The sequence below is a fragment of the Battus philenor genome, unplaced genomic scaffold, assembly GCF_028537555.1.
Source record: "Battus philenor isolate CCGP_79_NKW_IND1 unplaced genomic scaffold, ilBatPhil1.0.hap1 SCAF_5, whole genome shotgun sequence".
Lineage (NCBI taxonomy): Eukaryota > Metazoa > Arthropoda > Insecta > Lepidoptera > Papilionidae > Battus > Battus philenor.
The window spans coordinates 9,382,665-9,400,362 of NW_027181715.1; the positions used below are offsets into that span (position 1 = coordinate 9,382,665).

General features: G+C 32.6%; 1 protein-coding gene across 2 annotated transcripts in view; it reads left to right on the forward strand.

Annotated features, from left to right (window-relative positions):
* Nucleotides 1–16,655, forward strand: part of LOC137929520 (NAD(P) transhydrogenase, mitochondrial-like) — an 18,035-nt gene extending 1,380 nt beyond the window's left edge. The window contains exons 2-23 of one of the 2 annotated variants that reach the window (XM_068772511.1): nt 1,737–1,921; nt 1,995–2,149; nt 2,228–2,368; nt 2,441–2,563; nt 3,634–3,821; nt 5,313–5,468; nt 6,092–6,296; nt 6,931–7,137; nt 7,565–7,645; nt 7,900–8,045; nt 8,510–8,598; nt 9,059–9,143; nt 10,121–10,234; nt 10,746–10,912; nt 11,202–11,339; nt 11,836–12,053; nt 12,512–12,663; nt 13,004–13,157; nt 13,686–13,790; nt 13,871–13,990; nt 14,201–14,292; nt 15,054–16,655. In XM_068772511.1, the coding sequence (XP_068628612.1) occupies nt 1,761–1,921; nt 1,995–2,149; nt 2,228–2,368; nt 2,441–2,563; nt 3,634–3,821; nt 5,313–5,468; nt 6,092–6,296; nt 6,931–7,137; nt 7,565–7,645; nt 7,900–8,045; nt 8,510–8,598; nt 9,059–9,143; nt 10,121–10,234; nt 10,746–10,912; nt 11,202–11,339; nt 11,836–12,053; nt 12,512–12,663; nt 13,004–13,157; nt 13,686–13,790; nt 13,871–13,990; nt 14,201–14,292; nt 15,054–15,200 (3,144 nt within the window). In that variant the 5' untranslated portion in view covers nt 1,737–1,760 and the 3' untranslated portion in view covers nt 15,201–16,655. The remainder of the gene's footprint in view (nt 1–1,736; nt 1,922–1,994; nt 2,150–2,227; nt 2,369–2,440; nt 2,564–3,633; nt 3,822–5,312; nt 5,469–6,091; nt 6,297–6,930; nt 7,138–7,564; nt 7,646–7,899; nt 8,046–8,509; nt 8,599–9,058; nt 9,144–10,120; nt 10,235–10,745; nt 10,913–11,201; nt 11,340–11,835; nt 12,054–12,511; nt 12,664–13,003; nt 13,158–13,685; nt 13,791–13,870; nt 13,991–14,200; nt 14,293–15,053) is intronic. The other variant, XM_068772510.1, reaches the window with a different exon arrangement.
* Nucleotides 16,656–17,698: the final 1,043 nt, after the last annotated feature.

Here is a 17,698-nt window from a genome sequence, read left to right on the forward strand (position 1 = left end):
GGAGTAACCATATTCAGTAATTATTTACAATACAGTTAATGAAACATAGTATCACTTGCGAAAATGCGTCATTTTTAAAATGGCTGAAATTATCCTTATGAGAGAAACATTTTCGGTACCAATTGTTAGTGTATTATTATTATTGTTCTTTTCTATAAGTTTCAACCTAAGCCAGCAATAATGTGGTTATGATTATACGAAAGTTTTAAAATTTTGTGGCCTTGATGCTTACAGCAAAGAATGAGTTAGATGTTCTAAATTTATATAAAAAGATAAACACAACGATATTCATTTAATAAAGCTGAAACAAAATTTAAAACACCAATGCCATCATTTATTTACTTTTATAACTAAAATAAAAAAATTGTGTATGTTATACATTAAACACAAAACAGATAATATATAGAGATTTAATTAATAAGCAGATAACGAATCGGGAATTCAGTAATTCTAGTTGATGTGTATTAATTAGCTTGTTATATATTTGTTATTTTTTAACTGTGATCCCACCAAGTCGACCGCAATAACGACTTATTATTTAAGTTTATGGTTCCAGTGTTTGGTATAACTTTCGATAATATTTACATTTAATATCTATTTTCCTTTATTCAAGTACTCTGCTACGTATTGTTATCAAAAATTATCAGTAATTATTTTCTTACACGATATCATTTATATGGCCCAAATATTTATAACATACAGAAAATCGTACGGAACTACACATCCGTTTAATAGATTCAAGACAAATTTTAATTGATATTTTGACTAGTAACAATAGATCTTTTTGTAGATTTTTTGAGAAGGCCTTTGTTGTTTTTCTTTTTTTGTTGTTTCGTGGTATAAAAAGTAACGCTGTGGGTTATTATTACGACCAGCCAATAACATCGGTGCCAAGCCGATTTATAAAGGAAAAGTGTTTTAAGCAACTGACATGCAGAATGCATGCATTTTGAGCCATGACGTGGTAGCGACGTAATCTAAGTGCCTTATTGCTATTAGCAATGTTATGTATTAGTTGTAATGAATAATTATATCTTTTCAAACAATTATCTGAAAATTATGAAATATTATTTACTTTCATTTGTTGGTTTAATAATAATATATCATGAGTATTAATTTTTTATAAAGACATGTATTGTCTACTCGTTGGCATATCTAGCTTTTTTAAAGTTTTAAGTAACAGCCTACCTGCCTTGCCAAGCATTTAGTTTGTGTAGGCTATTAATTCCCAAAGTGATCCACGTGGATTCCCTGAGGTTCGCGAAAGACTCGACATGGGTCTAATTAGTCGTGCCAAAAAATGTTTCTCGATTGTTATTTGTGCGGGGTCCAGGAAAATTTATCTGCCGTCGATGGTGAAGAGCTGAAACGTTGGCTTTACTTCGAAGAAGTTCAGCAACTGTTACAAATAAAACGCAGTGCTCCCTTTCTCTTTGTAAAAACTATTAATTCGTGGTTGGAGCTGCAACACAAATTTACATAGCTTGAACTTATCTTCACATTTTTGGTCGAGATTAGAGAATATGTCAGAAATGTAGCTGCAAGTAATCCACCGAAAGCAGCCAAAAATTGGAAGTGGTCTATGAGGGAAAAAAAGCCTGTAACCTCTATTTTAGACGGACGGCAATGGAATGGCTGGTAGCGAGTTATTCTAAAGAAGGCTTAGGCTTGGGTAGTCATATTTAGAATTCCAATTCGAGAGTTGTATTTATTAAATTATGTGTTTAATTCTGTAGTTATTACACAGTTTGAACACCAAAATGTGTGGCTGCGTAAGAGTACTTGGAATATGCAAGACAAAACTACCTAGGTCATGGCATCGAAGACTTTTTAGTTCATCTACACCACCTCCACCACTGGGCGTACCTTACACAAAATTATCCATTGGAGTACCCAAAGAAATATGGCAAGAAGAACGGAGGTATATACCAATCTAATATAATTTTACTTCTGTATGTTACGATTGCAATGAAAACAAAATACTACATTTCCAGAGTTGCTATAGTCCCAGCAGTGGTAAGCAAACTAGTAAAAAAAGGATTTAGCGTAAACGTTGAAGAGAATGCGGGTTTTTCAGCAAATTTCCCTAACAAATCATATGAAGAAGCAGGTGCTAAAATTACTAGCGTAAAGGCAACCTATCAGTCAAGTAATTATCTTTTTATATTATTAAAATATATTTATGTTGTGAGTATTAAAAGCTTCAATACCTTCTATACTTTTTTAGATATAATTCTCAAAGTCCGTCCATTGATAGAGAATGAAGTACAAAACGTAAATGACCAAAGTTCCATCATATCGTTCTTATATCCTGCACAAAACCAGGAACTGATAAAGAAATTAGCAGCTAAAAAGGTCAATGCGTTTGGTAAGTGTTATTTTATTGTCTTATAAAATCATTTACTATTTTTCATATTAATTAATTAGTTTTAATTTTTAGCTATGGACTGCATACCTCGTATTAGTCGCGCGCAAGCATTCGATGCATTAAGCTCCATGGCTAACGTTGCGGGATACCGAGCAGTTATTGAAGCCGCTGCACATTTCCCACGTTTCTTCTCAGGTAATATTTTTTTTAGCTTGTCACACTCTGCCTTCTTTGAATACGCAGGTAGTCCTTCCAAAAATACCAAGGCTAAATTTTTTGTAACAGCAAAATCAAAGTTTTTGTCATATTTAACAAAAACCTACTGATATTTTAAACGAAAAGGACGTTAAATTTTTTGTTATAAAATCGGCATTCATTTTTTTAACACATTTTGCCCACACGGGTAAACCAGCCAGCGGATGTTTACAATGACACCCTTCCCATTAAAATGCAGTGTATATTTTTTGTGACCATCCGTCACTGATGCCCTATTGAAATTTACTAATTCCACCGGTTTGAGAGGCGGATGGTTCATTGTCTTAACATCGTTTTTAGTAGCAAAGCTCGATGGGTCCCACAGGAACCTCGCCTCGGGCCGCTACATAATACTTTATTACTTGAGTGGTCGACATACTATTGCTTAAAATATTGATGGAGTTTCTTCCCTCACCTTTATTCTGGGTGCTAAAGCTTTCCAAAGTTGTAGCAATCTGCTTTATAAACTGCTAACTCCGATAACCCGATTATAGGAACCGATTGAGCAGTGGTTAGGTAACTCGGAGGACTTTGTAGCAAGTCACTTCAGCATCCTGAACGACCCAAGACTGGCCCTCGGCAGTCACCCAATCAGATAAGATGTGTATAAAATAACGGTCACCAAGTCTCTTCAGGCAGGACTTTTCCATCTGGTCTTAATGGGAAACTATGCGATGGTCCTATGTTCAGTAGTAATTGTCTTGCGGCGGAAATGATGATGGGATAAGCTTTTAAGCTTTTTTACCACAAAACTGCGTAGGCTTAGCGTCTTTAGCGTTGTGTAACCGCAATCCCGATAAAGCTATAAATTCCAGTGGACTAACGGCATACGTCTCATCAGTTCTAGTGTGAATTAATTGGATTTATACTCTTTTTTATTAAACTCTTACCAGAAAATACTTTTATGGGAGCAGCCACCGATGATAGGTGACGTGCGAAAGTGTTTGGTTCTATACCCTGACTTCAGACCCGTTTAAACGTCAGTATTGAATGAAATGATGCTTGCGCAGGTCAGATGACAGCGGCGGGGCGCGTGCCGCCGTGCCGCGTGCTGGTGGTGGGCGGCGGCGTGGCTGGACTGGCAGCTGCGGCACAGGCTCGCTGCATGGGCGCTGCAGTCCGCGCCTTCGACACGCGCCCAGCAGTTCGCGAACAGATCGAAAGCCTCGGTGCACAGTTCATCACAATGGATATGACGGTATGTAGTTTTTTTTTGAGACTATACCCTGGAGACATTAGCGTCTGTGTCTTTATTGAACGGCCCTCTTGGGTGCCTCTGAGTTAGAATGCTAAACGGGTAGAATCGACGAGTGACACCCTAAGCCGAGGTCTTCTTAACTCTTGAGGGGATCCTTAACCCAAGACACTCAATAGAGGGTCCGCCTACGCGATCTAAGAGCTCAGCGACTTCTCAATCGCGGCTCGTGCCAAGGATCTCCAGGGAGCCCTACGCTCTACCCTAGGGTAGGGCGTAGTAGGCGCGCCAGGTCAAAAAAAAACCTTCAAACTACAGCGTAAAATAAAACATTTGTTTGGGGTTTTTATGAGAATAGAGACAATTTTCCTTAAAATAATCTGCAAAAAAGCAGAATTCATCCGTTTTCGAGTTTAGCAATACATTTATTACCATTCGTTTTTATTTATATTTTATTGTGTTTGCGAATATCTGTTATGTCGCTATCATTCCACTTTGCTTTCTATACATTATATGATCAATATTACAAATATCATTTAAAAAAAATTAATATAAATATAAACTTTCTATATTAAATTAATGAGATTGGCCACGTAAATAATATGAACAAACATGTAGAGACATATCTATTTAAAATAAAATCTCTAAAATAAGTCAATAAAATCTCGAGGAATGTCTAAATAAATATGCGTTTCTACTTCGTACTTTGGCAACTAAACGTAATTTTCAATCAATATATAAGAAATACTTTTTTTAACTATTACGTAACAAATCGGTAAAACTATAATACATATATACCAATCAATGTCAATGAAATATTTGTTTTAGTTGAAAAACATTAATCGATGTTAAATGAAAAAAAACGTGACATTTTCAAGATGTTTATAACTGAATTTACTTTTCAGAGGTGGTGTGTACCCTAATCCTTGTGGTTGGGGTGCAGCGTCCACCCTGGCCTTGGCTGCTATCGCCATTGGTAAATGTCCTCGCTCTCACCTCTATGTAGACATAGACGCTACGCTGTCACGTATCATTGTATGCTCTACTTGTTTACAAGTATTCCCTTTAGAAATCTGCTTGCATTCAGTACATGTTAACAAATAGATTGCTCAAAGAAAAATAGATCATTCAATGTGGCTAATACGTTTCCTACCATATATATTCATTTGCACTTATCATATAAAAACATTGTAGTATTTAACAAAGTTTTCTTTTACACTTTTATAAAGAAGTTATTTCTTATTATATCAACATTTGCTTTTATATTTATGATAAGACTTGTTGTTTATTAAGGTAATAATATTTAATGTAGAATTAAGCTCATGGACAACTGTTCGTGATTTACGTAATATTGGCTTACGTTTAATATTTTAATTTTGTGTTACAATGTTTTATGTTGATTTTATAATTAGGTAAGAATTTCATTTTTATTCAAATATTTAAAATGTTGTAATGAGATTGGTAAATACAGACTAAATTTGTTTGCAAATGTAGGAAGAAGGAGCTGGGGAGGGAGGCTATGCAAAGGAAATGAGTGAAGCCTTCCTGAATGCAGAACGAGCTCTCTTAGGAAAAGAGGCCCGCACATCTGATGTAGTCATCAGCACCGCTCTAATACCTGGAAAGCCTGCGCCCTTACTTATCATGGAGGTATATATCAAAAGCTAGACACGAACAATGTGAAATTGTTTTGCCAATTTATTTAGTTTACCTAAAGATACTTATTTATAATAAATATAATTTCAAACTTCTCTAAAACTAAAGATGGCCAAAAATACCATCTCATCAAAAATTACGATGAAAATTTAATCTTGTTTCCGCTTCAAACCACCAATAATTTTGGGTTTTATTAGTAACGCACGCCTTTTAATTAATATGTTAAAAATGAATTTGAACTTTGTGCTTCGATAGTTTCTCTAATTTGCATTTAATATTTTTATGGTGCATTTGAATAATTAAACAAATATGTACCTTTAATAAAACCGGCGAACACGACCCTCGTATATAAATTTTAATTTCGTCGGGCGATATGTAGTCTATAATCACTATTACTTCATATACTGAACTTATAGATGCTATGTATAAATATTTATATTCATATTCTTTAGTTTTTTGCTCGTAAAAACGTGTTTAAAAATCTTGATGATTGGTAGGACAGACAAACATTTTTCACTAACATTACTGATAAGGTTTTAAAGTTGAACTATTTTGTATGTACAATCATCCTTTTGTCATGTATATAGATAATGTAATGTTTTTACTAATATTTTTAGGACGCCGTTAAAGATATGGCTCCAGGCAGTGTGATCGTAGACTTGGCCGCAGAAATGGGCGGCAACATAGAAACAACTAAAAAGGGAGAGATCACGAAAGTACATGGCGTCACACACATTGGACTCACAGACTTACCTAGTCGCATGCCTGCTCACGCTTCCACTCTTTATGCTAACAATATCTCTGGTTTTCTTTTAAGCATTGGTGAGTACATTACTAGGAAGTAAAATTAACATAAAATTGTTAATATTATCGAAAAATTGCCGCATATTATAATATTTACGAACATGAAAAGGTAGGTAAAATACTTGATAAGAATATTTTACAATCATTCTAATTTGAATGATACTTCAAATATATATAGATATAGCAGTGATATTGGTTAGAGTCTAATTGCTTTAAGTGCAATAAAAGGTGGTTAGAGTTGGGGCCTTAAACTTTAATTGAGGGACTCCGAGACAAGATGAATTAACACAGTCTTAATTATAATTCGTAATTGTACATCGTGGTCAATCGACTGACATTATGTTGAGTATTTATAATTTAATGGCGTCATTAGAACAAATCATTTGAGGTGTCTTGGTTGCAAAATCCTCGACAACAAACTAGGTAATTTTAGGAATATTAAGTAAGAAAAGGAGCAATATATAGCTACTTCCGCCATGCTGTATATTGGTCCTTCTCTTACTTAGGATGGACTTCCGCAAAAAAACGCCTGAATATTAATCAAAAGAAAATCTATGGGTAGTTCTATGTCCAACAATGGATATCTTGCACCTGAAATGATGTTAAGAAATGAGCTTATTATAATCTTTTGAAAAACATTGTTGTGTTACAGGATCCAATGATCATTTTCACATCAACCTGGAGGATGAAGTGACTCGAGGAGCCATAGTGCTTAAGGCGGGTGAACTACTTTGGCCACCTCCACCTCCGCCCAGCATGGCGCCTGTAACAACTGCGACTAAAGCAACAGCCGCTGCTAAGACCGTTGCGCCCAATCCTTTCAATGAGACTTTGAAGGATACTTTCCTTTATTCTACAGGTATTTTCTGTATAGTAATTTTGTTTTTTAAATAATGTACATATTTCAAATAACGTCTTAAATCTAATTTAAGATAAAAAAAATATTATTACAGAATGAACATTTACATTATGAACCAATTTCTTCATTTTCGATTAACAAATATCAGCATAACATTTGGAAGGTTTTTATAAAAGTTTTTTTTTTTTCTGACTGCCAATATGTGTAAAACGTTATATCTGTTGGGTTCCAAGTCTAAATGAAGTACTTCACTGTGACAACAGATCAAGTATTTAGTTTTTAAGTACAAAACAGCAAATGAGATGGGTGGTTAAAAATTTGTTAAACTATTAACTACAGGTTAATCAATAAGTTTGGAAACTGAAATAGTAACCCAAATAGTTATTGTTATTAATAAAGAATTTAATGATTTGTATTTTTGTTGCAGGCTTAGCCAGTTTAATTGGACTTGGCATAGCATCGCCAAACCCTGCATTTACCACAATGACAACAACTCTAGCTTTAGCAGGTAATTTTAATATTACTTTAATATATTTCACTAAAACAATATTTTTAACTTAAAAATTTCATTGTTTATACTTAATTCTGCTATATTTTTAATTTGTTAATCTTATATATTTTATTTAAAATGGAAACTAGTTTTTAATATTTTATTGCATTATCTTCAAGTAACAATTAATGGTATGGTATAATGGTTTTATGTGTCTTTTTAATTTTATGTATATTTTGAATATTACTAATGACTAATTGAAATACCACCAGGCGTGGTGGGTTACCACACGGTTTGGGGAGTGGTGCCGGCCTTGCACTCGCCATTGATGTCTGTCACCAATGCGGTGTCTGGCATTACAGCTGTGGGTGGACTTCTGCTTATGGGCGGTGGATATGTCCCGGAAACACCTGTACAGGTAAATTCAATACATATGTGTGTGTATATATATACCTATATAGATATATTCATAAATATATTTGTATTTTAAAATATATGTGATCATGAATATTGAACTAAAGGAATAGAATGTACATTGAAATGATTTAAATACATGTTAAGTCTTTGGTGCCTCTCTGACCAGTGAAGGTTACGCTTACATTTTTAAACGTAAATTTATTTAACCAATGTAGCTTTAAATTTCTTTCCATATTTTTAAAGTGCTGTTTAGTTTATGTCTTTATATTTGACACAATCATTTCAATCTCATGCTACTCAGTTTTTAATAAAAAATGCAAAACAAATGTGAAAAAAAAAACAAAGTTATCTGAATCTGAAAGCAAGAAAAATGGGTGCTGTGTTAGTTCTTTTCTGTCATAAAACATTAGATATACACTCAAAGATTTCAATTGTAATTGTGTTAATTACAATTATACTTTACAGTGGCTAGCAAGTACAGCAGCGCTAATCTCCTTCGTGAACGTTTTCGGTGGATTTTTAGTGACGCAGCGGATGCTTGATATGTTCAAAAGGTATGGACTGTATAATTATAAGGATATAAATAACGACATTGTTGTTTTAACTTAATCTACTTTTATTGCGCTAATAACTGTTAGAAGTCGTAAATTAATTTTATATGGCTGTCACAATCAATTGGCTTCACTTTTACTTTAAATTGTATCTGCTCTCAAGCTTCGCTAACTTAAAAGAGTTTTTAGGCTAGGCGCCCTCAAATGCAACTTGGGCAGTAGTGTTAAATAAGGTAAAAAAAACGAGCAAAACGTTGTACTTTTAAAGTATATTTTTTAGATTAAAAATATGTACAATGCTTATTATTATGCAGAGTATTCAGACAAGGTCGTTATTTTTCACAATATATTAATATTTAACAATGTTTTAAAAATAAGTTTCTAGTGTATAGTGATAGTTTTCCAATTTACAGTTCAAAATTGCAACTTAAGTATCAAGCTGCTTTTTGCCACTTTTTTTTAGACCTGGAGATCCACCAGAATATGGATATTTGTATGGAATACCGGCAGCCGCATTGCTCGGGGGCTACATTACCACTGCAATGCAGGTATGTAGTAAATTTGTAACACTACATTCAAACGCTGCACCATCCTGAGACGACGCGACGACAGTAACCCAAGCCACGTTCGATGACCAACAGGCCTCGTCGGATTTAAACACGTATCCGTATATCACGGATGCATTGCTATAGAAGCATTGATGAACTTTCTTCCGCTGCTTCTTCCTGCATTAACACTTGCTGACCTGTTTGTAGCTATTATCCAGGCAATGGCATCCGAACATCCGTGGTACAGCCCTCTTGGGCGCCTTTGTGTCAGAATGCTAGGCGGATATTTTCTACGAATGACAACGCAAGCCGAGGTCCTTTCATGGGAGCCCTTGCGCGCATTCAATACATTGGTGGTCCACCGAAGCGATCTAAGAGCTCAACGGCCTGAAAATTCTGTAAAATAATAAAATGTACCCACTAGCTTCGCCACCTTAAAAGAGGTCTTAGGCTAGGCCCTCTGCTCCCTGCCACCTCACCTCAATCCTGTGGATTTTGCAAATGCCATTTGGGCGCAGCGACAGTTCGAAAAAAAATTGGTCTAATTCAGTAAATACTTTTAATTTAAAAACTAATGTCGACTCATGATTTTAACAACTTATAATTTAAACACAGTGTTTTTTAATAATGATCCCCATTTATTATTAGGAAGTTTAATAAATATAGTGATTCTTATGAAATACATTTTATCTATTTGATCTTTCTATTGCACCGCGGAAAGGCCAATAACTTAAAAAGCGTGAAGGCTGATGGGGCAGCTACTTATAATAGTGTAGATATAGTATTATCTATCAGAAGAATTTTAAATCCACTTATAAAATTTTGTTTCACATTTGTTATTGTTATAGAAACATAACAAGTTACATTAAGATATTAACATGCCTGTTCCTATATTTTATTATAAATATGAACGAAGTCTGTAGAAGATACTTTTCGACTCGATTGAATTAATATTTAGTATGTATATTTTTATACAGGGGTATCCAGAAGTTCATCAAATGGCGTACCTCGCATCTTCCCTGTGTTGCGTGGGTGCGCTCGCTGGTCTGAGCTCCCAAACCACTGCAAGAAAAGGAAACTATCTCGGCATGGTATATTCTATACTATATAGTTTTATTTTTAAGAATATTAATAAACAATGCAATCGATGATTAGAAAAGGCATGCATAAGAGCGTGACAGCTAAAAGACTCGACTCAAGACCCGCTCATTGTAATCTTGATGACTTCAGTTTTGATCTGTTGATCATTGTAAAGACAGTGAGACAATAAGGACTTTTTAAACATAACTCCTACATAATTAATTACTGTTCCATAACGTTAATTTTTAATTTTTTATTATTAAAATTTTATTATTATTTATTTCTAATATGTAGTACTTATGTTTCTGTCTACAATTACAGATAAATTAAACATTACTATGGGCTTAAAGCCAAATCTTTAGTATTTCTATCTGTTATTGTACATTTTTTTAACTAACGAGGCAACTTGGGTTTAAGCTAGGTCACCGTTTTGATGATTCTTTAGTAATATGAGATTGCTTTATTAGATTTTCTCCATACATTGTGTTGTTTGAACACGATAACACATAAGAATTGTTCCAGATCGGCGTCGCGGGAGGCATTGCGGCAACATTAGGCGCCATGACTCCTAACGCGGAGGTGCTCGCACAGATGATTGGCGTCGCTGGTATTGGCGGTCTCTTGGGCAGTGTCATTGCTAAGAAAATAGAAATCACAGACCTACCTCAGCTTGTTGCTGGATTCCATAGGTACAAATACTTGTTAATTTTAATATAATGTCTCTATTGTTATAAATAATGTACAACCCCGTGAGCAAATATTAACAATAATGATATATTTTAATAATCTCAATTACATGCCTTACAAATAACAAGTGGTTAACTAAATTATGGGAATCTACATATGGTTATAATGTAATATATTTTAAGGTACATATATCTTAAACCAAAACAAACCAAAGTATTTAATTAAAAATGCCAAATAATCATAGAAATTCTAATAAACTTGATTTCTTTTCAATGTATAATATGTTTTAAGCTTGGTGGGTATGGCAGCTGTACTAACATGTATTGCGACGTACATGCACGACTTCCCAGCGATGGCCCTTGATCCCACTGCCGCAACTCTCAAGACTTCTCTCTTCCTCGGTACCTATATTGGAGGCATTACTTTCACGTAAGTATTTTAACTTTAGTGCAAACTTTTACATCTCCATACTTTTAGAATTATTTGTTTAATAATAATACAATAATTGCAAACAACGTTCAGAAAGCTGTATGCACATTATTCTCAAATTAGTATTCATTGTATCAAATTAACATTTAGTCATTTATTAATGAAATGTTAAGTATTAAAACACACTATAAAAATAGAGATATGTATACATGAGGCAACTAACAGCATGCATGCTTGCTGTTAATATAATTTTTATTACTATACGACTTCGGATATCTTATTCTTTATTTTTCAATTTAAAATAGTTGATATTATGTAAAAGAAGAAAAATTTTGCTTACTATTAGCTCACCTTAAAATAGGTACTCGTATATAAACACAACATTAAAATTTTGTATTATCATTGATGTTCACTATAACCACCCGTCTCTTTACTTTCTTACAAAAGTGCTTCACATTAATCTTTCTTACTCATAAAAATATTATAATTTTGACAGTGGTTCACTAGTGGCTTATGGGAAGTTGCAAGGTTCTTTGTCGTCGGCTCCGCTAATGCTTCCTGGAAGGCACGCTATCAACGCGGGGCTGTTGGCGGGCTCGCTGGGCTGCGGTGGAGCACTTATAGCGATGCCTGAAGCACCCGGTCTTCCCCTATTATCCGCCGCGGCTATACTAAGTGGCATTCAAGGGCTCACCCTTACAGCAGCAATAGGAGGTAATTAACTTTAATTTTAAAGCGCATACCTTCTGGTGGCTCATTTTTTGCCGAAATAAATTATTGATGGTCCTATTGGAAACCTAGGCGCAGGCCAATAGTGGATGGTCTTATAACTCAAATGAGAATAATAATGTTGATGAAATTACAGAGTAATTTACATTTTTGCAGTTTTCATTGAAATATTCAGAAATATCTAACCCAAGAACAGTAGAAGCGTAATAAATATCTTTTGTATGCAAAACTTTATATATATATATATATATATATATATATATATATATATATATATATATATATATCTGTACAACATTGTTAAAAAATGTATTAACTTAGACTTTACTTGTTTTAGCTCGTTTGTGTAATACGCTAAAAGTGCCATCAACAATATATGAATAGGTCGATATCGTTACGCGTCTACTAAGTTATATATATAATTATACATCTTTTCAATGTAGGTGCTGATATGCCAGTAGTAATCACGGTCCTAAACAGCTACTCTGGATGGGCGCTGTGCGCGGAAGGCTTCATGCTGAACAATTCGCTCATGACCATAGTTGGTGCACTTATTGGAAGTTCTGGTGCTATACTCTCATACATAATGTGCAAGGTAACAACAATGTACTGTTATATTTATTTATTATCTGTTTTGCAATAAATTGTAAAATTATTATAGCCTCGACAACTTTGTACTATTAAAACTCTATGGATAATTTTTTCAATATTAAAATAGAATAAGTTTTTTTGGATATTGATATCAGTGTTTCCTACAAAATTATGTATTAATTCTTGTGTTCTGATTAGTATTTTATTTATCTGATACAATCTTTCAGTGATTCATGATTAAATTTTACAAAAAGTACTTAATTTTTAAACTGTTTTTCTTTTCATATGTATAGCAAATTATAACTTGGCAGTTTTTTGTATTGTATTTGTATTCTTAATTAAAGGCAATGAACCGCTCTCTACCAAACGTCATTTTGGGCGGATACGGCGTAACGACAGGCGGTTCCGCACGGCCGGCCGGCGCCACGCACACCGAGCTCAACCTTGATTCAGTTGCAGACCTCATACACCGCGCTTCATCTATTATCATCACACCCGGTACGTTAATTTATAAACTAACGCTACCAACAAAATGTCTACTTATCATTCATTAAACAACGTTACATAGGAAATGGTTGACCCTTTGTTTCTATGTTGTCTTGGTTCTTGTACAGTTTTGGCATGATAATTGGCACTAAATGACTCTTTCACGGCGCAGTCTTCCGGTTACAATATTTATTGATGAATTTCAAATAAGCACGCCAACAGCAATATATAAAACAATTTACTATAATACTATTTTTGACAAAATAGAAAATTAAATATGTTTGCTTATTGCAACCCTAGTAATACATTACTCATGATTAATTTATCTAATATCATCTTGGTTAATGAACACTCGTTGAGGATATTTATGGTAAAATATCAGAAACTATAGTTCTATTTAAAAAGAGTATCTAATGTTGACGTTAAAAATTTATTACAATTATTTATGTATTTTGTTATCATGCAGGTAGTTGGAAATTTCTATACCTCTTTAAAAAATTATAATACTTGTTGTTATTAAAAATTCTTTTACTTTTACAGGTTATGGTCTGTGTGTAGCGAAAGCGCAATATCCAATTGCGGAGCTAGTTGATCTTTTAAAAGATTCTGGAAAGAAAGTACGCTTCGCAATTCATCCAGTTGCAGGTAAAATTTCTGCTTCAGAAGCATACAAAAAAATTCTTATTTTTTCTTTTTACTAATATAAAACTAATGTTTAATTTCAGGTCGTATGCCAGGGCAATTAAATGTTTTGCTTGCTGAAGCGGGGGTGCCTTATGATGATGTCTTTGAAATGGAAGAAATTAACGACGAATTTACAGATACCGATCTTGTATTAGTAATTGGTAAGTATTAGTTATTTAAACTGATATTACAGACTTAATAATAGACAGTGTTAAGTTTGTAAATTACTGATCGAAAATAAAAACTAGTTTTTAATTTATTTTTTTAATTACTCTTCAACATCATTAAATTACATAAAAATCAATTTCCATTTTTGTCACCAACATGTTTATTTTCTCACAGTGGTAATACTATTTTTTTCACTCTTATAGGTGCTAACGACACAGTTAATAGTGCCGCTGAAGATGATCCAAATTCTCCCATTGCTGGTATGCCTGTACTTAAAGTGTGGAAAGCGAATCAGGTAATGTAATGCATCACAAGCGTCTAGCTCATTGATTCCCTACATGTGTTACATGAACCACTAAGGATTTGTGAAAATTATTTTAACGAAGTAGTGTGTAGTTAAACAATTTACTCTTAAAAATGTTTACTGTATATTGTAACGGGGTCTGGATTGGGAAGATTTCATATGTTATTATATTTTTTTTACTAAAAACTTTAATAAGCAAACTATGAAATTTTACCTAATTACCTCCTACATACAATTACACTACGCTACATTATGTGTTACATACTATTAAACTGAAAGTCCGCGTACCGCCACAATATCAAATTTAAATTGAACTGTGAAACTCCTATTAACCTAAGATTAATAAAAATAATATAAAGATCATAAAATTTCACATCAATGTTTAAATGGTGTTCGTACTAGTACAACGTATATTTCAAAGTCAATACAATAGATAGATCTTTAGGAACACAGTTTTAGGAGACGGTTACCAGTTTGTTAAGGCCTCTGCCTTAACAAACTGGTAACCGTACCTCTCTAGGTACACATAGTTTTATTTAGGAATATGGTTACAAAGGGGTTAGGAAGCACTGGTCTATTATGTAAATTTGACATATATTTTAAGTAAACTAGCAGCATAGCAATAAAAATTGTACAGGGCATTTCAGATACCCATATAAAACTAGATTGTTATTTCTTTAATAAAAATATTAATTCTGTATATTGGAACCGATAGTAACAATTAATCATAACAACACTTTTTACATTTTTAGGTCGTGGTAATGAAGAGGTCGATGGGTGTTGGCTACGCCGCTGTCGACAACCCCATATTCTACAATCCTAACACTGCTATGTTGTTGGGCGACGCTAAGAAAACTTGTGATGCGCTACTTGAACGTGTAAAACATCTGGCCCAATAAAGTTTTAGATTAATAACTTTAAAAAATAGGCAAAAATTAAAAAAATATTCTCTGATGTGCCTACACTTTATCTATATTAAATAAAACATAATGATAGAAACCAGTGTAGATAATAATATAATCTATGTCAATTTCAAATAACGTTTTTTATGTACAGTAATTGAATTGATAAGGAGTGAATTTAATATAATATAAGCAGATGGGATCATACATTTATTAGTGAATTAAAGATGAATACTTTTAAAAGTGATGAAAATACAAAATTTCTGCAATTGCGGAGGTTCTCATATTTCATACATGTTTCGACAATTTGTAACAGATCAATCCTGCTTAACAGCCGATCTGATTTTTAATATCTTTAATAATTTAAAGCTATGTGATATTTTATGATATGACATCACACATTATACCCCTAAAAGATTTTATTATATATAATATAGCATAGCGTTAAAAAAATATAGCAATTTTACGTTTTTAATAAGGATATGATACATTGTATTTTAGAATGAAATATAAATTTACAAAAATATTGCTGAATTTTAAAAAATATAAAGACAAATGGAATATTACATGATAAATGTAATAACGTTAATTGTAATAAAGTTCTTAATTTTTTTAGTATCTTTAAACAAATAGAATTAGGATATTACATGCATAAATTTAAATCCGGATTGTTAATTTTTTGAAAAGTTTGTTTTAAAATTGTCACTTAATACTTTGGTAGTAATTTTTAATGCCATTTTATTGATTTTTTTCCTAGTCTCAATATTTTAAAAAATTACAATTAATATTAATGTTTGTATAAAATTTATTATTATGTTCATCTCAAAAACGTAATAAAAATTGATAACAAAGTAAAATTATTATAAAACTTTGATAACAAAAGTATGTGATACCTTGCTTGGCAGTAAAGCTGAATCAAGCTTAGTCTAAAAAAATTACGTTACTAAAAAAACATTGTTAATTCAATTTAAATTAATGAATATACCAAGGTTACTACTTTATTAATACTATTAGATAATAATCCATCGTTTTTAACAAAGGACTGAAACATGTTAGGTCAAGTAGCAAAAATATATTTTTATTGTGAAATGTTTACCATAACAGAATCTGATCTGATAATAAAATACAAAACAGCACATATAAATATGTTTATGTAGAGATTATGAACAGATCCATTCCATATGCAATTTTAGTTAGGTAAACTGCTAGGAAATATCACTTTAATGTTGTTATGTTTAAATACATTGAAGAGATTAAAGAATTACTTTTAATTATACAAATGTTGTACATAAATAGCATGCTAATCATATATCTTAATTGTTTAATATTCTCTAAAGTCATTTGTTCTGTAAAACGTAATAGATCAATTTAATTGTTATTCTGGAAATATCTTCATTGAAATTTACTTTTGTAAAAATAACTGAAACACAATAAATAAATAAAAAATAATAAGTGTCTTTTAAAGTACCCATCGTGGAATCTTAATGTTAAATTTTTAATTAAATAAAAAAATAATTAAACATTAAACATACAATAAATGGTTATATTACATAAAAACTGTTACACAAGATCAGTTCCAGTATTTTTGAAGCTTGCACCATAAGAATAAAGGGAAGCTATTAAATTTATATGTGATTTTCATGATTCTTTATTTAATATATGACCTAACAAAAATTCAACAATACCTAACATGTAACTCTAAGAAACTAAAAGACCACACGGGCGATCACCTACAACATAGAGAAGAAGGATAACATACAGATGTTATGTTAATATTATGTGGATCCTTCACTTATGCCTTCTTTTAAATAACTTAAAATAGTTTATCAGTTAAGATCATGGATTTTTTTACCTGACATAATCTCGCTCAATATAATAAGGTACTAAATAGTTTTGATAAAACGATTGTCTTGGTGCTATCCAATTTACCATGAAAATCTAAACGAAAAGAAAAATATGTAGAAACCGATCCACTATTACAGATCAAATAAGTGGGAACCTTATTTCATCAGACTTACAATATTGCACTTCTAACGTGATAATCTTCAATTCATTTGGAGTAAATGGAACAAAATATTACTACAATTCTAAATTAAAATTTAATTTTCAAAAAGTATATTAAAAGTAAACTGACGGAGTAGGATTTAGAGGACTAGGAATTAGGAGTAAAAGTTTTAAATGGGTGAATACATAGGTCAGTTATGAGCACAAGGCTTTAAGCTTTTTAAAACTTTTATACCATTTTTTAATAGCCCTGTATAAACTTAACACTGAAATATGGTACATTAATTTACTTTTCCTATTGCAATGCGAGACGCCAAAAACTTCTAGCAGTACGAAGTCTGCAAGAACAAGTATCAACGGCGCAATCAATTATTGTCATTACTATTATTTTATTTCAATCAGGTGTAATGTCTCATGTAACAATTCGCACTGAAGTTCTCATGGGTGTTTTAGAGCTTAGTCAGTGTAAAAAGGTCAAGAAGCGCCGCTAG